The sequence below is a fragment of the Rhinatrema bivittatum genome, chromosome 8 (genome assembly GCF_901001135.1).
Source record: "Rhinatrema bivittatum chromosome 8, aRhiBiv1.1, whole genome shotgun sequence".
Taxonomy (NCBI): domain Eukaryota; kingdom Metazoa; phylum Chordata; class Amphibia; order Gymnophiona; family Rhinatrematidae; genus Rhinatrema; species Rhinatrema bivittatum.
In genome coordinates this window covers 275,430,798-275,451,156 of record NC_042622.1, presented here as the reverse complement: position 1 = coordinate 275,451,156, position 20,359 = coordinate 275,430,798, and the positions used below count along the sequence as shown (strand labels likewise).

The 20,359-nt window shown below is 46.5% G+C and overlaps 1 protein-coding gene across 1 annotated transcript in view; it reads left to right on the top strand.

The window, feature by feature from the left end:
* Positions 1 to 16,594, top strand: part of OAZ1 (ornithine decarboxylase antizyme 1) — a 31,095-nt gene extending 14,501 nt beyond the window's left edge. The window contains 3 exon segments of the mRNA XM_029610977.1: positions 6,204 to 6,376; positions 9,767 to 9,852; positions 16,194 to 16,594. Coding sequence (XP_029466837.1) covers positions 6,204 to 6,376; positions 9,767 to 9,852; positions 16,194 to 16,324 — 390 coding nt within the window. The 3' untranslated portion in view covers positions 16,325 to 16,594.
* Positions 16,595 to 20,359: the final 3,765 nt, after the last annotated feature.

Genomic DNA, 20,359 nt, shown 5'->3' with positions numbered 1-20,359 from the left:
ATGCCATCCAGGAATTGATCTGGAATGGGATGCCCCAGAGGCAAATTGTAAAGGGGGTTGGACATTGGAAGGCCTGTACCTCCTGGCTCCACTGTGAGAGCATTTGTTTTCCCAAAGTGGATGCTCTGGTATGTGCCGTGTCCTAAGCAGATGACTATTCCTGTAGAGGGAGGCATGGCCTTGAAGGATGTACATGTTAGGATTGAGGCCATTAAGCTTTTGTGGTATTGGCAATTAATTTACAGATTGCCTTCTGTTGTGCCCTTGTGGTGAGATCTTGTCTTCTCTCTTAGAAGGTTGAGTCTGGAGGGACTTCCAGAGCAGTTATGGACCCTGCTGCCACCTTTGCAGGCACAGGCTGTGATTTGGTCCAGACCTCTGCCAGAGGAGTAGCTATGCTGAGGTGCCAACTCTGGTTGCAAAATTGTCCAGATGACACAGCTTCCCAAGCAAATCTTACCAAGATGCACTTTAAAGGCTTGCTCTTGTTTGGGAGCAAGTTGGAGAAACTGGCCAGTGAATGGGGAGAGTCTCCAGTGCCTCGGTTGCCAGAGGATAAACAGTTACAGCCCCCCTTTGGTATGAGGGATTGTTTCTGGGGTTCCAGGCATTTTTGTCCCTACAGAGGGATGACCTTTCAGCAGACTCAGCCTTTCGGTAGGTCTCTGTGCTTGTATCCCCAGCAGCCCAAGATCAGGCTTGGGTGATGGATCTTCCTGACCTTCCCAATGAAGGTTTGCTGACCCACCTTCTGGAACAGGAAACAAGGATGTCTTATTGGAGGTGGGTCAAGATCATGTTAGACCAATGGATTCTGGAGGTAATATGTGAAGGGTGTGCACTAGAATCTCACAGTATTTCTCAGGATGTTTATGGCATCCCCTTGCCATTCCCCACAAAAGAAGCAGGCAGTGGAGTTCATGCAGAGGGCATGCCTGTGCTGGGTTCAGGACTCTGCTACAGGCTGCCCGTCTGGAGGCGGGCATCGCTTATGTTGCAGATGCACTTTATGACCTGGTGTGCATTTCAGCTCTAAGTATGGTATCAGTGGTGGGGGCGCATCAACTCCTTGGCTGTGCAATTGGGCAGCAGATTTGTCCTAAAGTCCCAGCTTTGTAATCTCTCCCCTTTAAGGACAAGCTCCTTTTAGAGGACAACCTCTAAGTTGGTTAAGCTGCTTGGGGAATCCAAAGGCAATAAATTGCCGGAAGATAGGAGATCTGCAAAGGTTTTTTTTCCTCAGACTAGTTTTCGAGATTCTTGCTGGTATAGAGCCGCCAGATATACTATGCCTTCTGGTCCTAAACTACAGGATGCCAGCAGTCCTTTCACGGTGGTCACCGCTCTGGTAGGGACTCTGGAAACAGTAAACCTATTCTGTCATTGAAGCTGTCGGAGGCAGATTATCCAACTTTTACACAAATGGGCAAGGATTACCTTGGACCGCTGGGTCCTGGAAGTGATCAGACAGCTACACCCTAGAGTTTTCATGACCAGTTCGGGAAGGTTTTGTGGAGTCCCACATCAAGCACGAGGGGGTGTGGGTGGGTAACCCTGCAGCATCTTCTCAAGCGCAGGGCTATTGTCCTAGTTCCGGAGGCACAGCAGGGACGAGGCCGGTACTGTTTACTTTGTGGTCCCCAAAAAGGAGGGCACATTTTGTCCCATACTCTATCTGCAGAAGGTAAACCATTCTTAGGATTTCTCGTTTTCTAATGGAGACCCTGAGGATGGTATTGGCAGCAGTACAGAAAGTTTCTAGTGTTGCTGGACCTCACGGAGGTGTACCTGCACATCCAATCCGGTTCAGCCACCAAAGTTTTCTCCGTTTCAAGGTCTTGGGGCAGCACTTCCAATTTCAAGCCCTCCCATTTGGACTCCACAGCTCCTCTTAACTTTCACCAAGATGGTGGTGGTTGCGGCCTTCCTTCGCAAGGAAGGAATTTTAGTCCACCCTTTATTTGGACGACTGGTTGATCCGCACAGTCTCAGGATGACTGCGAGAGAAGTTCACATGGTGGTGATCACCTTACAATCCCTCAGGTGGGTCATCAATGTGCAGAAGAGTCACTTGGAACCCACCCAAGACCTGATTTACTTGGGAGCTCAGTTTGATACCTTGCGCAGCAAAATATTTCTGGCAACTGACAGTGACAAAGTTACAAGGCCAAATCAATGCCCTTCTCTGGAGAGAGAATCAGGCTGGCATTGCCTGGGTTCCATGGCATTCACCTTGGACTTGGTTCCATGGGTGTTTGCTCACTTATGACAGTTACAGCGTGCGCTTTTGTCACTATGGAGTCTGTCGGAGCAGTTTCACCTACCAATGCCGCTGCTTCCAGCATCCAAAGTCAGTCTGTCATGGTGGCTTTCGGGCAACAATCTGGAACAGGGGGGGGTGGACTTGGACCCTCCGAATTGGCTGATAATCTCCACTGATGCCAGTCTATCTGGTTGGGGAGCAGTATGTGCAGACTAGTCTGCCCCAGGCCTCTGGTCTATCAATTGTCTTGAGACACAAGCTGTTCGACTTGCCCTGCAAGCATTCCTACACTGGATCCAGGGCAGAAGGTTAAGAGTGTTTTCCGACAATGTGATGACAGGCTTACATCAACAGGCAAGGCGGGATGAAGTCCTGCAGTAGTACTCGAGGCATGACTCCTGTTTGCCCGGGCAGAGCATCTCAGAGGATGGCTGCTTCTCATGTTGCAGGAGTAGAGAACGTTCAGGCATACTTCCTCAGCAGGCAACAACTTGACCCAGGAGAGTGGGAGCTGTCCCTCAAAGCATGGAACATCATTTGTGCAAGGTGGGGTGTACCACAGTTAGATCTGATGGTAACACAGGCGAATTCAGACAGAATGCTTCTTCAGCTGTCGACAGGAGGGGCTCGGTAGGGCTTGGCCCACAGGAATTCTGCTGTATGCCTTTCCTCCATGGCCCCTCATCGGTCGGATTCTCCGTTGGATAGAACTCAATCCAGGCAGGGTGGTTCTCGTAGCACCAGAGTGGCCGCATCGCCTATGATTCGCAGATCAGGTTCGCATGGCTCTAGAGTGTCCCTTGCAGCTTGCTCATCTGCTTCAGCAGGAACCCATATTTTCAGATCTGGAGAATCACTACTTTCTCACGGCTTGGCTTTTGAGAGGCGATGTTTACGCTTGAAGGGTTATTCCGAACAGGACACTTCCACGCTCCTGCAGGCGAGATGCCCAGCCACCTCTATTGCCTATATTTAGAATCTGGAAACTGAGACATGGTGCCACCAGCGTTCCTGCAATCTGTTAGCAGTGGATGTCCCACAGGTCCTGGAATTTCTGCAGCAGGGACTTGCTAAGGGGTTAGCGTTCAATTCCCTTTGTGTTCAAGTGGCGGCTCTAGGTGTTTTGATTGGAAAGCTTAACAGCTGTTTGCTTGCAGTGCACCCGGATATTGCTCTGTTTCTCAAGGGGGTTAAGCATTTATGGCCTCTTGTCCGTTCTGTGTGTCCAGATTGGTGTTTGAACGTAGTACTTCAGGTACTATCTGTTCTCTCTCTCCCCCCCCCCCCCTTGAGCCTCTCCGGAGCTTCACTGAAGGATCTGACGTTGAAAACTGTCTTTTTGGTGGCCATTTGCTCGGCTTGTCTGATTTCAGTTACAGGCGTTGTCGTGTTGTGACCCTTTTCTTCGGATCTACGACGATAGGGTGTCATTACACACAGTTCAGTCCTTCATTCCGAAGGTTGTATCGGCCTTTCACATCAATCAGAATGTAGAGCTTCCAGGGTTCCCTCAGTGGTCGTGGGAGTCCGCTCAGGGCAGAGACCTTCATCTTTTGGACATACGGTACCTGGAAGTTACCAATGACTTTTTGACATTCCCATCATTTGTTCATTCTCTTTGGTGGTCCCAAAAAGGGGACAAAGCATCTTAAGGCATCCACCTCTCGTTGGATTAGAGGCCATTTGTCATACATAGCCAGAGGGCATCAGGTGCCTTTGGGTCTCAGCTCATTCTGCTAAGGCTCAGGTTACCTCCTGAGCAGAGTCAGTTACTGTCACCTCAGGAGATCTGTAGGGCAGCAGTGTGGTCATCTATTTTCACTTTTTTTATGAAACATTACCAATTGGACGCTAAGGCTTCTGATGAACCATCCTTCAGGGAGAGCTTTGTATGGGTCTTTTGGGTTGCCACCCAGGGTAGGGTGGCTTGGGTACATCCCACTTTTCTGGACTGATCTGGGTATGTTCAGGAAATGGAAACTGGTTCTTACCTGCTAATTTTCATTCCTGTAATACCACAGATCAATCCAGAGGCCCAGCCCTTTCTTCAGACACCAAAAGACTGGTGGTGGTCTTCCTTTGCAGACATTCATGGAGCAGTTTAACAGTTCGGTCTGGTTTTTGCCAGTGAGGAAATGGTAGTCTTGAAATTTTGGTTGCTACCCTTGGTTATTTAATTCTGTTAGCATGGTCTTGGGTACAGATCAATACTGAGGGACTGCAGGGGGCACTCTTATGTAGCAGTGCCCAAAGTTCTGATTGTTCTGACTCCACCTGCTGGTAGGGATACACAGTCCACTTTTCTGGACTGTGTGGTACTACAGGAACAAACATTAGCAGGTAAGAACAAATTCATTTTTTCTAGTGGTTATTTCTTCAGCACTCCAGGCTTTATCCTGCAAGGAGCCCTTTAAGGATTATAGATATGGGAATCTCCCTGAGGACAGTCCTTCCTTTCTCCCAAAGGTAGTGTTCTCCTTTGATTTGAATCAGTTGGTGGAACTCCCCATAGTTTCCAAACTTGGACCACTCTGATCCCCAATCAAGAGATTTACATTACTTGGACATCACAAATAGCTTCCGCCTGTCAAACCCTGAGGTGCCACCTACATACTGTAGGTGGCACCTCAGGGTATAGGGCAGTCAGTCAAAACTTCTGTCTCCATCTGCTGGAGGGGAGGCAAAACCCAAGAGTCTGGACTGATCTGTGGTACTACAGGAATGAAAATTAGCAGTGAAGGACCAATTTTCCTTTCCTGGTGGCTATATGTTCTGTGCATTGACTTCTGAGTTGCAGGTATTGCCTTGCCAGGAACTGTTCCTTCAGGTGCCTCTGGGGGTGTTATAGCTGCACACTGTTCCATTCTTCTTACCTAAGGTAGACTCAGTCCATCTCCTTGCCATCCCTGGATAAGATCAGGGATGCAGAAGTTTTGCCTTTTGAGTTCCTTGTATGTTAAGCCTCTTGTTGTGCAGTATCTGGAGGTCTGAGTCTTTTGTTCACCATGGCAGGAGTAAGCATGGTACTCTGGCTTCATGGGCTACCATAGCTTGTTGGATTAAGGAGGTGGTCATGGTGTGTATGTGGATGCTGAAAAGCTGTTGTCTGCTTTGGTTAGGGCTCATGCCACTAATGCTAAGCCAGTGTCATGGATGGAGGTTTAGTCTCTCCCATCAAGCTGCAACTTGGTCCTCCTTATACTTTTTTTCCAGGTTTTATCTGGATGTGCAAGCCTGGGAGGATGCAGCCTTTGCACTTGCATTGACTGGACTGTGGGCAGCCTCCCACCCTGTTGGGAAGTAGCTTTGGTACATCCCCCTGGTCCTGAGATGGTCTACACACTAGTCTGACCAGTTTCTTTTGAAGAGAATACTGGCAGGCTGGGGTCACTGCATGGCTATAGATAGTGGCAAGTCAGCTTGCTCAGTCTCCATCTGCTAGCCGAGGAGCATAAACCCACTGGCCCTGAGTCCCACCTGTCTACACTAAGGAAGACTAAATAAGGTAAGCAGTTTCTCCATTTAAGAAGCTTTCTAAAAGCAGATCTGCTACAGTACACGACTCACCAGGAAGACTATTCCATAAAGGATACACTTCCTAGACCTCTTGTGCAAAAGAGTCCTTTTTCAGCTTTGCTCATCTCTGGTATGTTCAATATGCAGGATCCTATGTAGTATGGCAATCTTCTTAGAATCTAGCTTACTGCTAACTCTCAAGTATCCAGTATCTTGATGCTTGTGCAAGAACTGGCTGACAGGCATGGCTCTGCAAAAAGTTCTAAAATGAGCTTTCTCCTGCTTCTTTTTTATTATAGATGTCTTTGGCATCATTCTAGGGAGGGCAATTGAGCTGGCACAGCTTGACATTCCTATATTTGTTGCAAAACAGTTAATATGAACCAGCTTATGAGTTTAACAGGTGATTTTTGGATTTTAATAGGATAATCGGCTGAATGTAACAGAGGAGCTAACATCAAATAACAGGACAAGAATTCTCAATATCCAGTCCAGGCTTACTGACACCAAACATGTGAGTTGGAGAGCAGTGCTGAACAAGAACAACCTATACATTGAAATTCCAAATGGAGCTCTCCCTGAAGGAAGCAAAGATAGGTAAGTTCACATGTGTAGAGACAGTCTGCCTTCCAGATCTGCTCTAAGATGAAAGGGAATTGTGCCCTGTCTTTTGACTGAGATTGAGAGCCTGTGCGGTAGGGGCTGAATATCTGCCACGCTGAGGTTCTTACTAGTTATGTAAGCCTAACAGTAACAGGTGCACGATCCAGCTGTAGCACACTAAATAGCTGGATAATATATTTAAGTACTTCATGCAACTTTATTGAGGGGGTAAACGGGGTGTGAACTGGGAGTTAGCATGCAAAAGGTCTTCCTCTCCCCCCCCTGAAAACTAAATTGACTGGATTGCCTTGCAGGCATACCAAAGCATTTGGTTCATGAGTAGCTTGATACCTAGGCTTGCTTTGGTTCATTACATTTTGGTCCAATTATAAAATCTGAAACTAACTGCTTTCCCAGATGACTATACAGACTAAAGTAGGATTTATAGAAAAACAAAATACTGAGCAAGCTACAGATAGCTGCAACTACTGGTTGGAGTACTTGATCCTTCACTCAGTTGTGTGCATGAGATTACAAGCACTTTGAGACAAGGCAAAACTAAGTATCTTTATAAAGGGTTATCTTATAAATCTGTAAAACTATTCTTTCCCTGTACATACCAGATCAGTCTAGGTTCCTGGGTTTTGCCTTCCTTCCAGCAAATTAGACAAACTTTCACAGCCACTGGCACCTGCAGTCCTTCAGTATTTGTCTCCATTAGATGGAGGTGCAAAATGTACAGTTCTGAACCTTAGTCTGTTCTCCTTTGGCACCAGTCCTGGTGGGGCCATCCCTCCTGGTCATTTACATGTGCAGGGGTTGGTGACCCCAACTTGCTTTTTGGGCCATTTTGGACGTGAAAGCTGGTGGTCCAGTTCCTCACATTGGAGCTCAGAAAAGCCCAGACCATTCTTCAGATAAGTGTACTTACTTCTGTTATCTTCTCTGCTTGGTAAAGTTACAAAAGTCATAAGGGAAAAGCAGCAGCCCCTCTGCTCTGCCTGGCGGTGCAGGGGTGGGGGGGCCAGATTGAGGCTTTTTTCTCCAGCTCTCATGTTGGTCTGTTTTTAGCCCAACCAGGCATGCTGCATGGTCAGCGCAGTGCTCAACACTGCAGGATGCACGTTGTGCTGTGTGGGGAGTTTTCTGCCCACCTCTCCTGGGTAGGCTGCTGTTCCTGGTACCTCCCTGGAGGGGAGGGCACATCAGGAGGGGCTAGGACAGCATCTTCAGTGTGACGCTGGCCTGTGTGGCTGGAAGCCATGCAGCAGGAGACTGAGGAGAGACCTTGGTTTACATCAACTGTCAGTGGCACCAAGAGTTGAGCAGTGGCTCAGGAAGTGGAAATGCTGATGGCTTGGTCAGAACAGCAGCTGGCCTTGATAGTGGCATCTCACTTTGTGGGGTCTGACAACATACAAGCAGATTTTTATCTCAGATGTCAGCAGTTAGATCCCAGAGAATGGGAATTGTCCGAGGAAGTGGTGATTCTCATTATCCACAGGTAGGGTGTTCTGCATATGGAGCTAATGGTAACTCAGCAAAATGCAAAAGTTCCTTGATTCTTCAGTCTTAGAAAGCAAGGGGAAGAGTGAGTCAGTGCCCTGGTTCTGGTGGGCAAGGTACTGAGGAGAATAGAGATCCATCTGGGCCAAGTGATTCTGGTGGCTCCAGAGGCCTTGGTTCACAGCAAATCTAGCAGTGTTAGCTCCAGCTGGGGCATCTCCCAAACGTACTTCAAGGGCCCATATTTTCAGATCAGGTGGCTTGCTTTTCTCTAGTGGCTTGGCTTTTGAGAGGTGGCATTTAAGAAGGGATATCCTGAGGACATTACTACTTTATTACAGGCTCAACTTCCATTTCCTTGGCAATTATCAGGGTGTAGAGGGTTTTCAAGCTTGGTACTCTGATCAAAGATCCTCAACAGGCAACAGTGGCACAGATCTTAACCTTTCTACGGAGGATTAACTAAAGGCTTAGTTTCCTGAGGGTATGGGTCTTAGCCCTGTGGGGTTTGAGGTAAGATTCACAGGAAGCCCCTGGCAGTACATTGGATGTCTATTTTCTCAGGGGGGGTGTCAAGCATTTACAGCCACATATTCACCCAGTGTGTGTCTTGGAATCTTAATTTGATTCTCAAGGGTATGTGTGCAGTGCCATTTGAGCCTCTTAAAAGGTCTAGCATAAAGGATTTCTCTGAAGGTAGTGTTCTTAGTGGCAATTTCTTCGGCCAGAAGAATATCTGAGCTGCAATCCTTGTCATGCAGGGAGCCTCTCATGCATCTCAGATTTCAGGGTATCTGAAAGGCTTTTTGTTTTGCTGAAGGTGGTTCCGGTGTTCCACTTAAGTCAGTGGAGCTCCCAGCTTTTCCAGACCTGGAGGTTGGCATGCCTCATGCTGCAGACTTAAGGCGTCTGGATGTCAGAAGGGCTTTGAGTGACCTAGAGGTCACTTATAATTTCAGATTATCAGATCACCTTTGTGCTATGGAGTGGTGCAAAAGAAGGCATCTAAATCCACAATTGCATGCTGGTTGAAGGAAGCTATTGTTTCTGCCTACATATGTTAGTTGTCCCCTCCCAGAGGGGTTAAGGGCTCATTCTACCCAATTCTAGGAAGCCTCCTGGGCAGAATGTCTGTCTGTATTGCCGCAAGAAATTTGCAGGGCTGCTACTTGGAAGTTTCTGCAAACCTTTGCCAGGCATTACCAGTTGGACATCCAGGTCTCCTGACATCGACAATTTCAGTGCAAGTGTTCTTCAAGCAGGACTCTGTCCTACCCCCGTTTTAGGGAAGCTCTGGTACATCCCAGGAGTCTGGACTGATCTGGGAACAGAAAATTGGTTCTTACCTACTAATGTTTCATTCCTGTAGTACCACAGATCAGTCCAGAGCCCTGCCCGGTGGGGGAAACGAGTTTTGTGGAGTCTACTTTATCTGTCATCTTTCTTTGAAGAATAGTACAGGTTTCTGATTGCTACTTAGTTTCATTACTGTCTATTGTAAGTCCTTCCTCTTTCCCCTGCTCATTGGAGGGATATTTGTTCCTTACACTTTTGTTGCAGGGTTCCTATCTTAGCTTGGGTACATAGTAATACTGAAGGACTGCAGGTGCTACTTCTGGTTGTGCCAGTGGCTGTGAAAATTCATCTCCATCTGCTGGAAGGGAGGCAAAACCCTGGAGTCTGGACTGATCTGTTACTACAGGAATGAAAATTAGCAGGTAAGAACAAACTTTCTTTACCTTCTCTCAAATACTGTACTTGTGTCTAGGCATAGTGATGGGAAGGACTAGTCTGGTAGGTTGGATAGTCATATGGACAGAATTTTGGAAGGGGTGAGGGCTCCTTCAGATGGTCTTACACTATTGTTATGTCACTAAGTTTTGCAGTTCTGCTAGAATTTGCTGAGGAACAGCTGCAAGTTGATCATGTGTTTGTTTGCTTCCACAAGAACAGAGATGACAGAGGTAAGTGATTCGTGCCACACTGGACAAGGGCTTAAGTGTAACTTACTGGTCCTTATAGCTTTACTTAAAAAAAAAAAACTACAAAAACTTCCCCTGGATTCAACAATTGGCCCAATGGTTTAGGAAATTGCTCCTCCAAAAACAAATCCAACCATGCTTCTGCTGCAGTAAGTAGGCTGAATTAGCCTTTACACATGGGTGATCGGTGGCACTAAACAGACTGGTCTTTGTGCTCTGAGCATGTGTAGGAATTCCTTCATCAGTCTCAAGTAATTTTTGACAGCTACAAATGATACCTCAATCCAGGACATGACCAGAATTGCTGTGCCTGTCAGGTGGTCCCTGCATGCAGAGGAGGGGTCCAAGGCACTTTTATCAAACTGCACAAGCATCTCTGTAGGTCCTCATCTGCCTCACCATTTAAGAAGTTGGAGCAGGAGCCTCTCAATTCTCTTGCCTCTTTTGCAGGCTGAAGCCACAGGGTCCAATTCCACAAGCCAGCCTGTCTCAAGACAGTGGTATCTAATCACTGGAGCCTACATCAAAGCATAGACATTCTAAGTACAGGGCCCAATCTCCATTGATGTGGTTAATGGCATCAGCAACTCAGTGCACTAAAGGGCTTGAGGCATAGAACATTGCACATGACGGTCAATGCAGCCTCCGTACATAATCCCATGATCCACAATACCAGTGCAACCAACTCAATCAACCTGTGTGGGGATTTGTCAATGTGAATCTGTAAAGACCTGTTGAAGCATATCAAAGCATCTGAAGTGCCCAAACACTCTACTGCATTCTGTCAAATGCATTCACCTCAGACTTCAACTTATCAAGCTCTACCATACCATCCTAGATCTCAGAAGAAGGGGTCAAGTTACCCCCTACTGCTGCTAATCGGGGCACTTGCCCCCACCTCTTTATTTAGTAGCAGAAGGACTCTGCCTGAAAACTGCAGAACCATCTTCATGCAGGAGCCTATCCTGGTGTCAGAAGATGTCCTCTGGCCTAGTATAGGTGGGACATCAGAGGCTTGACTAAATTGCAGACTCTAATTTCTTCCCCCCTCTGACCAAGGAGACAGAAGGAACATTCCAGCCTTTCTTTTCTATCACTACAGAAATACCTGCAAGAGAACTCCTCAACTCTTGTTCGGGGGTTCTTTGTCCATTGCAGCAGTTTAGAGGTCTCAGACCAGGCTGCTCCTCCAAGTCATTCAGAAACCCTTTCTAGTTCACGGCCTGTGGCCTATGAAGACTTCCAGTGTAGCCTCAACCTTGCCACCAGAGGATCTGAACCCATCTGTAGAAAAGATGGGTACTATACTGGGCATCCATGCTTCTGCTTAAAGTACTGGACACCTCAGCTGAACAAGCAGCCCTTCCAGTTCCCACATTCTCATTCATAAACATGGAATTTGAGATCCAAATATCTAGCTGAAATGGGAGCTTCCACAGCATCCCAGCAACCACCAGGCTTTGTCAGCTGCTTCACCAGTCTGTGGTAGTTGAATCTGCAGTGAAGGAAAAAGCAAAGACCTGCATGGTCTCATTCTCCTCTTGGTCAGGATGCAGCAGCCTGTGGAACTGAAGACTCTGCATCACTGGTAGCTAGTGGCAAGGAGGGCAGATTTCAACATCCCTCACATCCAGGCCATGGTAGCTCCCAGAAGAAATCCTAGGGCTGGGATCTAGTTCCCATCATTCCTCAGTCTGGCCAGTCTGAGGGAGTTGTACAAACCATAGTCCGTAGCATGTCCCAGGAATATTTCTCTCTAAGGTGATTGGGGTGGAGTCTTCATCTCATTTATATCCTGGGTTAGTTTTCTGGAGGGAGGGGTAAAGTGTCTATGGGGTTCCCTCAAGTCACATACCTGATCCACTGGAGCATTTGTCACCACCAGAAGACTTCATACTCCAATGCTTGAAGGTGTTGGGGGTTCAGCATCTGCAAGGATGCTCCATGATCTTCAGTTTTCTCTGCATCCTAGAAATGCCATCCAAGTCCACTGTAATCCCACTGCACTTAATCTGCAGGTTTTAGTTTGAGAATCTGGCATCCTGTCCACCACTAGTTAGAAAACTGGACCTTAGTATAGAGCTCAGTAAACAGTTTGGGGTAGTCCAGTTACCACATCGGTCAGTAGTAGTGAACTCAGCACTGAAACAGGCAGACAAGGATTTTCTCTAACACCCCACAGAGGCAACTGGTTAACTTTGCACAGAAGGTTTCAGTGCCTGCATTACAGTCCAATTCTACATGGCACAATGTATGAAAGCTGCAATCCTTGTCAATAGACAAAATAGGCAAGTGGCAGGCTCTTCAGGACATGAGACATGCAAATGTCTTCTGATATCCAAATCATGTGATACTGCAGCCAGATTTCAGCAGTGGCCACTGGAGCATGCTGAATGGGGTGGCTGAGAGCCAGCATGAACATTCATGACAAGTTATTGGGCAGCAGTACATATGGTCCTCATGACCTGCCTCAATGCTGATGTTCTCCAGAAGGGCTTCAGGTCTGTGGGATCAGTTGCTACAGCTCTTGTCACCATTGAAGCCACAGTGGAAATGAGGGGTTCTCAAGTGGCTTCTACCTAAATCGGGTGATTCTAGCAATGGATGCATCCACTGAGAGGGATACACACTGATCTGAAATACGTTCTGTTGGCAACCAGGTTCCTTGTGTATGGAATAGACCAATCTTCTGGAGCTACAAGCTCAGTGTATCAGATTTGCTTTTTCACTTTTCTTCAGGGAAACATCTCTTCAAACCCAGCAAAGTAGCAATGTTCTATCAGCAAGCAAGGAGGCACAGGTTCATAGACCCTGTCCTCTAACTTGAGTGGGTTTTGTAGCCATAAAGCCTTTTGACACAACCTACCTTCCTGGGATCTCCAACACATTGGCAGATTGCCTCAGAATTTTACATCCTTACAAATCTCTAGATCAGAGGTCACCCATCAAGCAGCTTCTTTGCAACAAAGGACAAAAGGAAAATAAATTCTGCTCCATTCTTTGAAGCAAATCTAGGCCTACTCCAGGCACTTCTCATCAAATGGGATGTAGATACTTTTCTACCACTTCTGTTGGTGGCTAGGATAGTGTAGAAGGCACTCAAGGATCAGGCTTGTTTGATCTTAATGCTGTGGTTTCGTGTAGCCTAGACTAGCATGGTTCTCATACCTCATCAGGTTGTCAGCCTGTCAATTTCTCTAGGATCTGATCAAACTCAGGAGTATTCTGTCTTCTGAACATTTTCTCTTAACCTGACAGGGATGTTGAGTGCTCATTTAATCTTAATCCAGAGGTGGCCAACTCAGTCTGAGCCACAAGCAGGCCTGACTTTCAGGATATCCACAATGAATGTGCATGAGATTTGTATGCACTCTCTTCATTGAATGCAAATCTCATGCATATTCATTGTGGATATCCTGAAAAATCAGGCCTGTTTGTGGCTCTCAAACTGGCATTGGCCACCTCAATATAAACATCTTGGATAAGGAATTATATTTTAATCTGCCAGGAAGCCTTCAATGAGACATTTAAAACAATTTAATCTTAAGCAAGTTTTAGACCTGTTGGCTTGTGAACCAAGAGTTGCTTCAGTACTTCCACTTCTCAGATCTTAGTGTACATCAGTGCATCCATCTGCCACTGCAGCTTACCATGTTGATTTGGGTAGCAAACCATCCTTTGTCAAAGTTCATGAAAGGTTTATGGTACATAAGACTTCTGATTGCCAAGCCTTCTGATTGCCAAGCCACCAGTATCATGGTACAATGAATGAAACCACCATGCCACCTGTTAGTCTGTTTCCTTAACTTTCCTTTCCTGGAAATAGCTTCTAGTCATATCTCAGCTAGAGTTGGTGAGCCTTGGCACTGGGTCATAATTAACCATACAGTGGTATATCCACGCTTGCCTCAATTTTCTGCCAAGTCATTATGGTCTTCATCTGAATAAAGCCATTGCACTTCATGCACTGTATTGCAGAAGGGCCTTCATTATACAGTTTCTCAACACTGTTTTACAATCCTAACAGACCTAGAATTGTACTTGGGATAGACCATTAGACATGCTGGGCTCCAGATGACTGCAGTGCCTATGTGAAGATATCTGCAGAGCTGTGACTTGGTCATCACTTCACACATTCACATCCCACTACTGTTTGGATGATCTTTCAAGAAATCACCAAAAATGTTTGGGCAAATACTTTGGTGCAGCTCATTCACCTAGTAGTACACTTACCACAGGGAAGAGGAAGGGGAACATCCTGGACTGCTTTCAGTAAGTGCTTCACCGCAACCCTCAGCTTGGGGACTCCCCACATGTAATAGCTAATTCAGCCCTGATGTCAATGAAGAAAGCAGACTTGCTCACTGTAAATGGAGGTTCTTGGTAGGCAGACAAGTGAGCCATGCTCAGTACTCTCCTTCCTTCCTGGAGTCAACCAAGCTAAACTTCATATTCAGCTGAGGCTCACAGGGCAGTAACCATGTGGAGACTTGCACATGCTCTGAGCTAGGAGGGAAGGGTGCATTCAATGCTGACAGATGTCACACATGTCATGGCTAACTCGTTCTAATAGAGAAACCCATTTTACAGTGAGCAAACTTGCTTTCCATTAAAGGCAATCAAGTTGCCCATATACAGTGATCCAAATCCTTTTTTGTTCTTATGGGCCGACAGTTCATGGTATAAATGCCACAAGCAGTATACTGAAGACACATTCTTTCCATATCACTAATCTCATGGCAACCCTGGTATCTTCATCTGCATGATGCAAGCATAGGGTCAAGACCCCGCAACTCCAGTCTGGGCTTCCTCCCTGTTGCCAGAAGATGTGGTTGGGTTTGTAACAGTAACACAATTGCCACCAAAGTAAACAAACTAGTGGGTAGGTCAATGGTTCTTAGGGTATTCTGGGCCTAGAAAAAAAATGCAAAAGTAAGGGTATTCTAGATGGAGTAAATGAATTGGGTTTCAGAAGACAAAGTTAAAAGTTCAATGGTATTTTAACCTTGGGTAAGTCATTCAAGACTTCAGTGCTTCTCCCCAACTTATCTGTAATGTTTTTGTTCATATTCCAGTTTTCGCCTTATCTACAAATTGTAGATCAAAACAAATGTGATACTTTCACAAAAGTGGAACTAAAAAGAGTGAGGTGGCTGCTTAGATTAATCTGAGATCCCACCTCCCCCATTTCCATAGACAAGTCTGATATCGTACAGTATACCCTTAGTGCTAGAGGCTTTGATTACAGCAGTCGTCATTCTAGAACACACTAGTTCTCAGCATCCTTATTTGTAATCCACTTTCACAGGGCCTGGTGCATATTTTAACTAAACTGTAATTTCTGCTGCAAGACATTGAAGTCACTTGAGTTGGATGTAAAAACTACTAATCTTGGTTACCGGTCCTGTAATCTGGCTAGCTGTTGGCCCTTGAATTATTTACAGCACAACATATCAGTATGAACTTTGACAACTACCATGTAGTGAAGCAGTTTCTTTAATTTCTAACTCTAAAAACTGGAAAATTGCCAAGATGGAAAACTAATCCTGTATCTTTTTTGGCCAGCATTCAGTTTTGAATGAGCAGGAAGCTCAAACCAGTCCTGTGGACACCTAACCCCCAGCCAGTCAAATTTGCAGGATCTCTAATGAATATGCATGAGTAACTTACATAGGAGGTAGTGCATGCAAATCTCATGCATATTCATTGGGGATCTAGGGAGCCCCATGCACCCCTGGAGTAGAGAACAATGCTGCCCTTTGGACTGAAACCTCTGCAGGTTTGATTTCAATCTTCTCTACCTAAACCCCCTCTCCACTTGGACCATAAACAAAACTTTCACAGTACCCCTATGAATGTGCATGTATACTGTCTCAATATGCACATTCCGAGGGTAACCTGAAAACAGGTTTGACACCCCTGCTATAGAATATAATGGACTCTATAATTCCCTTGCCCCAACACAGCATTAACTTGTCTCACTTATTTTGATACAGGTTTTAAAATCAAACCTAGGAATCTACAAGACAACTAATTGTATAAAACTAACTTGCATAGTGCTAGAATGTTGTCAGTCTTTTCAATTCTTCTGATTGTGTGCCAAGAAACTCCCTCTTAACACTTAAACCCCCTTGCAGAGCCTATGAGCTCCTGCACCTTATAAGATGCTTAATAACCAGCCAGAAACTGCCCCCAGGCCTGGAGAATCTGAAATGGGTTTCTCTAGCATTCCAAACTAAATTAGTTGAGCCTAGCCCACTGAATCTTTTGAAGTGCATCTCACCCTTTTTTCTGACGCTAACTCTGGCTGTGTTCTCTTCCAGCTGCATTGCTGCGCACCTTCAGCTTCTTGGGCTTTGAGATTGTGAGACCTGGGCATCCCCTTGTCCCCAAGAGACCAGATGCTTGCTTCATGGCCTACACTTTTGAGAGAGACTCTTCAGAAGAAGATTAGATTACGATGTTTGCATCTTTTTAGAGCTTTCTTGTTGTCTGTAAAGATGAAATTGAGAGAATTGTCAACATCTATTACATTTATTTGTATGGCGAGTATAAATTGTTGACTAGATATGGGGTTGAGTGGGAAGTGGGATGTTAAATTTCGTACCTGTCATCTTTTCTGGCTTTGTCTGCATGTTGTGATTGTGCAAATAAATGCTGACTCAGTCTAGTGTTGTGATACTGAAGTATTTGCTTTAATGCTAAATAAAAAATCTATATTTTACTTTTTTATTTTGCTGTTCAAGATATTTATGATTACATCTGAACAGGCTAAAGTCTTCAGAAGCCTATCTTCAAAAGCATTTAGTGATACTAGTAATCCAAATAGATCAGGCCTAATCCAGGTTTGCAAAGTTTAAGCATATTCTAGAGGCTTTACTAATGGAATGAACTGCAACACAAGGACAGCTTCTTCTGGTGGGGGGGGGGGGGGGGGGGAGGGTGGTCTCCCCCCATTAACCCATAGTGCAACTTGTAAATAGCTCCCCACTTAAAACACAACTAGATCAAAGACTACATTACCTGTTAGTTTCCTTCTATAATACCAGTCCAAATCCTAAGGGTTAGACCTCATACAGCAGCATGGCAGTAGAGTTCTAGCATACACTTAAAACTAATTCAGCCAGTTTACTGCTGTCACATGTAAGAATATAAATTTAATGAAAGGAAAATAAACAGCAAATAAGAGTTCACCCAGTTTCACTTTAAGTGGAGGCTTCTGGATTGGTGTAGCAGAAGGAAAGGAAATCAGTAAGTAAGACAATTACCTTCTGCTCCACCAGTCCTGAGCCTGTGCAAAATACCAAAGCCAATCTAAGGGTGGGTGGATGACAAGCCTGCTCTTTAAACCGAACAACAAAAAATAGTTTCCCCTGTATGTACCCAGATCAATCCAGACTGGGGGTTATGCCTCCTTCCAGCAGATGGAGACAAACTTGAAGAGCTCCCTCTCTTAACCTGGCATGCCACCTGCATCTCTTCAGTATTTCTGTCTCCAGCAGATGGGAGGTGGCAAACCCTGTGGTTTTGCCCTTTTATTGGTGTTAAGGCAATCTCTTCAAAGAAAAGAAAAAAACTAAGGATCAAGCAGGACAAAACATCTCTTAGGGCACAGGCAGTTCCTAGCAGGACTATTCCCCCCCCTGGTCGGTTTAAGAAGCTGGGGGCTCTTATGAGGTAAGGCACCTGTGGGGGAATACCAGTAGTCTGGTCCCTCCCTCCCCCCCCTAGTATCCCCAGCCTGTTTAAAAAAATACAGAAGCAGCCAGTCAGCCCTTTTCTAAGTTTTGTACTGTACAGCTGCTGTAGCTGTCTTTAATTCCAGGCTCTAGGTAGCTTATTGGCATTTTTTCTCAGCCAGCTGTTTTTCTTTGCTGCAGCTCCTCTTTGGCACCTCTCCAGCTTTCCCCAGTGCTGCATCCTACTTGTGTGGCCTGTGGAGAGTTGGCTTTGTGCCTCTCATGCAGGCCTCTGCTCCCACTGCCTCTCCAAAGGAGAAGGCAGATCAGAGACAGGAGTTTCCCTCTAGGGTCCACACGGTGTAAAAGATCTGTTGCTCATGAGCCTCCGGCTATTCTGTTTCAGCTCAGTGTGGGAATGGAAGCCATTTTGAATACTTTAGCAGTGCAGGCCAGCACTGTTGGGGGGGGGGGGGATCTCCCACCTGACTTATCACCTGTCCCTGGCGGTTCAGAATCCTTAACCAGACCAGGACTTTTCTGATGGCCAAGCCTGATCCTCTGGTGGGGGAAAGGGGGCAAAGCAAATACTTTTTCTCTAGATGTTGTGCTTTTAATGCACAAAGCCTTTCTGGTCACCCAGGCTCAACAAATGAATTTCACTTTTGGGACACTGAGGGACCTCCCCAAAAGCTTCTTAAGTGCCAGGCCTCCCAGACCATGTTGTGAAGCTGTGGGGCTCTTCCCTCCCTGATGTGGCTGGCACTAGGACTCCAGACCCACTCCCAGTTCCTGCTCCTCTTTTGGGGGCAGAACCAGAGGATGTCCTGCGGAAACACCTTGAATGCAACGACCCGAAGGTAGTTTTCCTATTCCACAGGGAGGAATTGGACTCTAATCCCTTGGGTCCTATCGGAACTCTGAGTAGAGCTCCCATGGGAGGTACACCCCCCCTCCCCCCCCCCCCCCCCCCCAGTATTCCGTCGACCTGGTTCTGGCAGGGTTGTGGGGTCCAGTGACAACCTGTCCTTTTCATCCTATGGTCCAGGAGTTGGTAACTTGAGTGGGGTGTGCCTGAGGCTGGGCTGCAAGTGGGTCAGGCTATGGATACATTTTATCCTTTGCCCAAATAGGCCGTGGAGATGTCAAGTTTCCTAAAGTGGATGCTTCAGTGTCAATGGTGACTAAAAAGACTACTATTCCCGTAGCTGGAGCAGTGGCCCTTAAGGACCTCCAAGATAGAAAACTCAAAGTTCTCCTCAAGCGGACATTTTGAAGTTTAAGCACTGGATATCCAAGCGGCTGTATGCAGTAGCTTCATGCTTTTGAGCTAGCTACCACTTGCCAAAGACCTTCCTCCTGAGGATTCCGCAGAAGCAGAGCACTTGGGAGGCAGCTGTTGCATTCGGAGCTGATGCCCTATATGATCTGAGAACTTCTTCCGGGACTTTGGTATCCGCAAGGCAGCTCCTATGGCTCTGCAACTGGGTGGCAGATGACTTGTTCAAGGCTCAGTTAAGTGCTTTGCCATTCCAGGGGAAGTTTCTCTTTGAAGACTTGGAGCAGATGATTAGGTCCCTGGGGGAGAATAAATTGCACAAACTCCCAGAGGATAGGCCTAAGCCTTCCAGAGGCTTCCTGCTGGCTCGATCTCTCAGGGGCAATGGAGATTTTGGCAGAGCAGGGAGCAGTCTTCGGGCAGGCCGCAGGCATGCACCTCTTCCTTTAGAGGTGGTTGGTCCTCCCTTGACAGAGTTGCTATCACATCGCTTGGACCTATGTCCTCAATGAAATGCATCCAGCCCATCCCTTGGTTCCTCGTGTAGGGGGAGGCTGTCCCAATTTTACAAGGAATGGGCCAGAATAACCTCCAATCGGTGAGTTTTAAACATTAAAATACAGCAATGCTTTGGAATTTGCTCGGCCTCTCCGCCTCTTCATGGTCTCCCCTTGTGGTTTTTGCACCAAGGCGCAGATCATTCGCCAGACTCTCAACTGGCTGATTTTCCTTGGGGCTATAGTTCCTGTCCCACAAGACGAGTGGGGGAAAAAGCGATATTCCATCTATTCTATGGTTCCCAGGAAAGAGGGGTCCTTCTGGCCGATCCTCTACCTCAGGAAGGTGAACAGAGTGCTCAGTCCATTTCTGAATGAAGACTGCGCTCTGTCCATGCGATGGTCAACAGCAGCGAATTTCTGGCTTCCCTAGATCTAACGGAAGCATACTTGTACTTAACTATCTGCAAAGATCACCAGCAGTATCTTTGCTTCAAGACCCTCGGGATGCACTACCAGTTCTGTGCCCTGCCTTTTGGTCTGGCTACGGCACCTCGCATGTTTACCAAAGTAATGGTAGTCGTATCGGCAGCCCTCCGGAGGGAAGGAGTTCTGGTTCACCCGTACTTGGACAACTGGTCCGAGTCATGAGTCTTCTCGGATGGGTTGTCAATCAGGCCAAGAGCCACCTTCCTTCCCAGACGATGGACCTTTTGGGAGCTCTGTTTAACACCCGTGTGGGGATGGTGTTCCACTGGAGCGGATTGCCAAATTGTTGGTCTATCTCTTGTCGCTTCCTCTCCCAAAGGCCTGGAACTATTTGCAGGTTCTCGGGTTCATGGCATCCACCTTGGAGTTGGTTCCCTGGGTTTTTGCGCATATGAGACCATTGCAACGAGCTTTACTGTTCGATTGGGATCCAAAGTCTGAAGTCATTTTCCTGAGAAGAGCAAAGCATTTGAACCCGCCAGTATGTTCTGTTTGACCTTCTTAAGAATCTAAACTTGGTGCTCAAGGTGTTGTGAGCCTCCTTT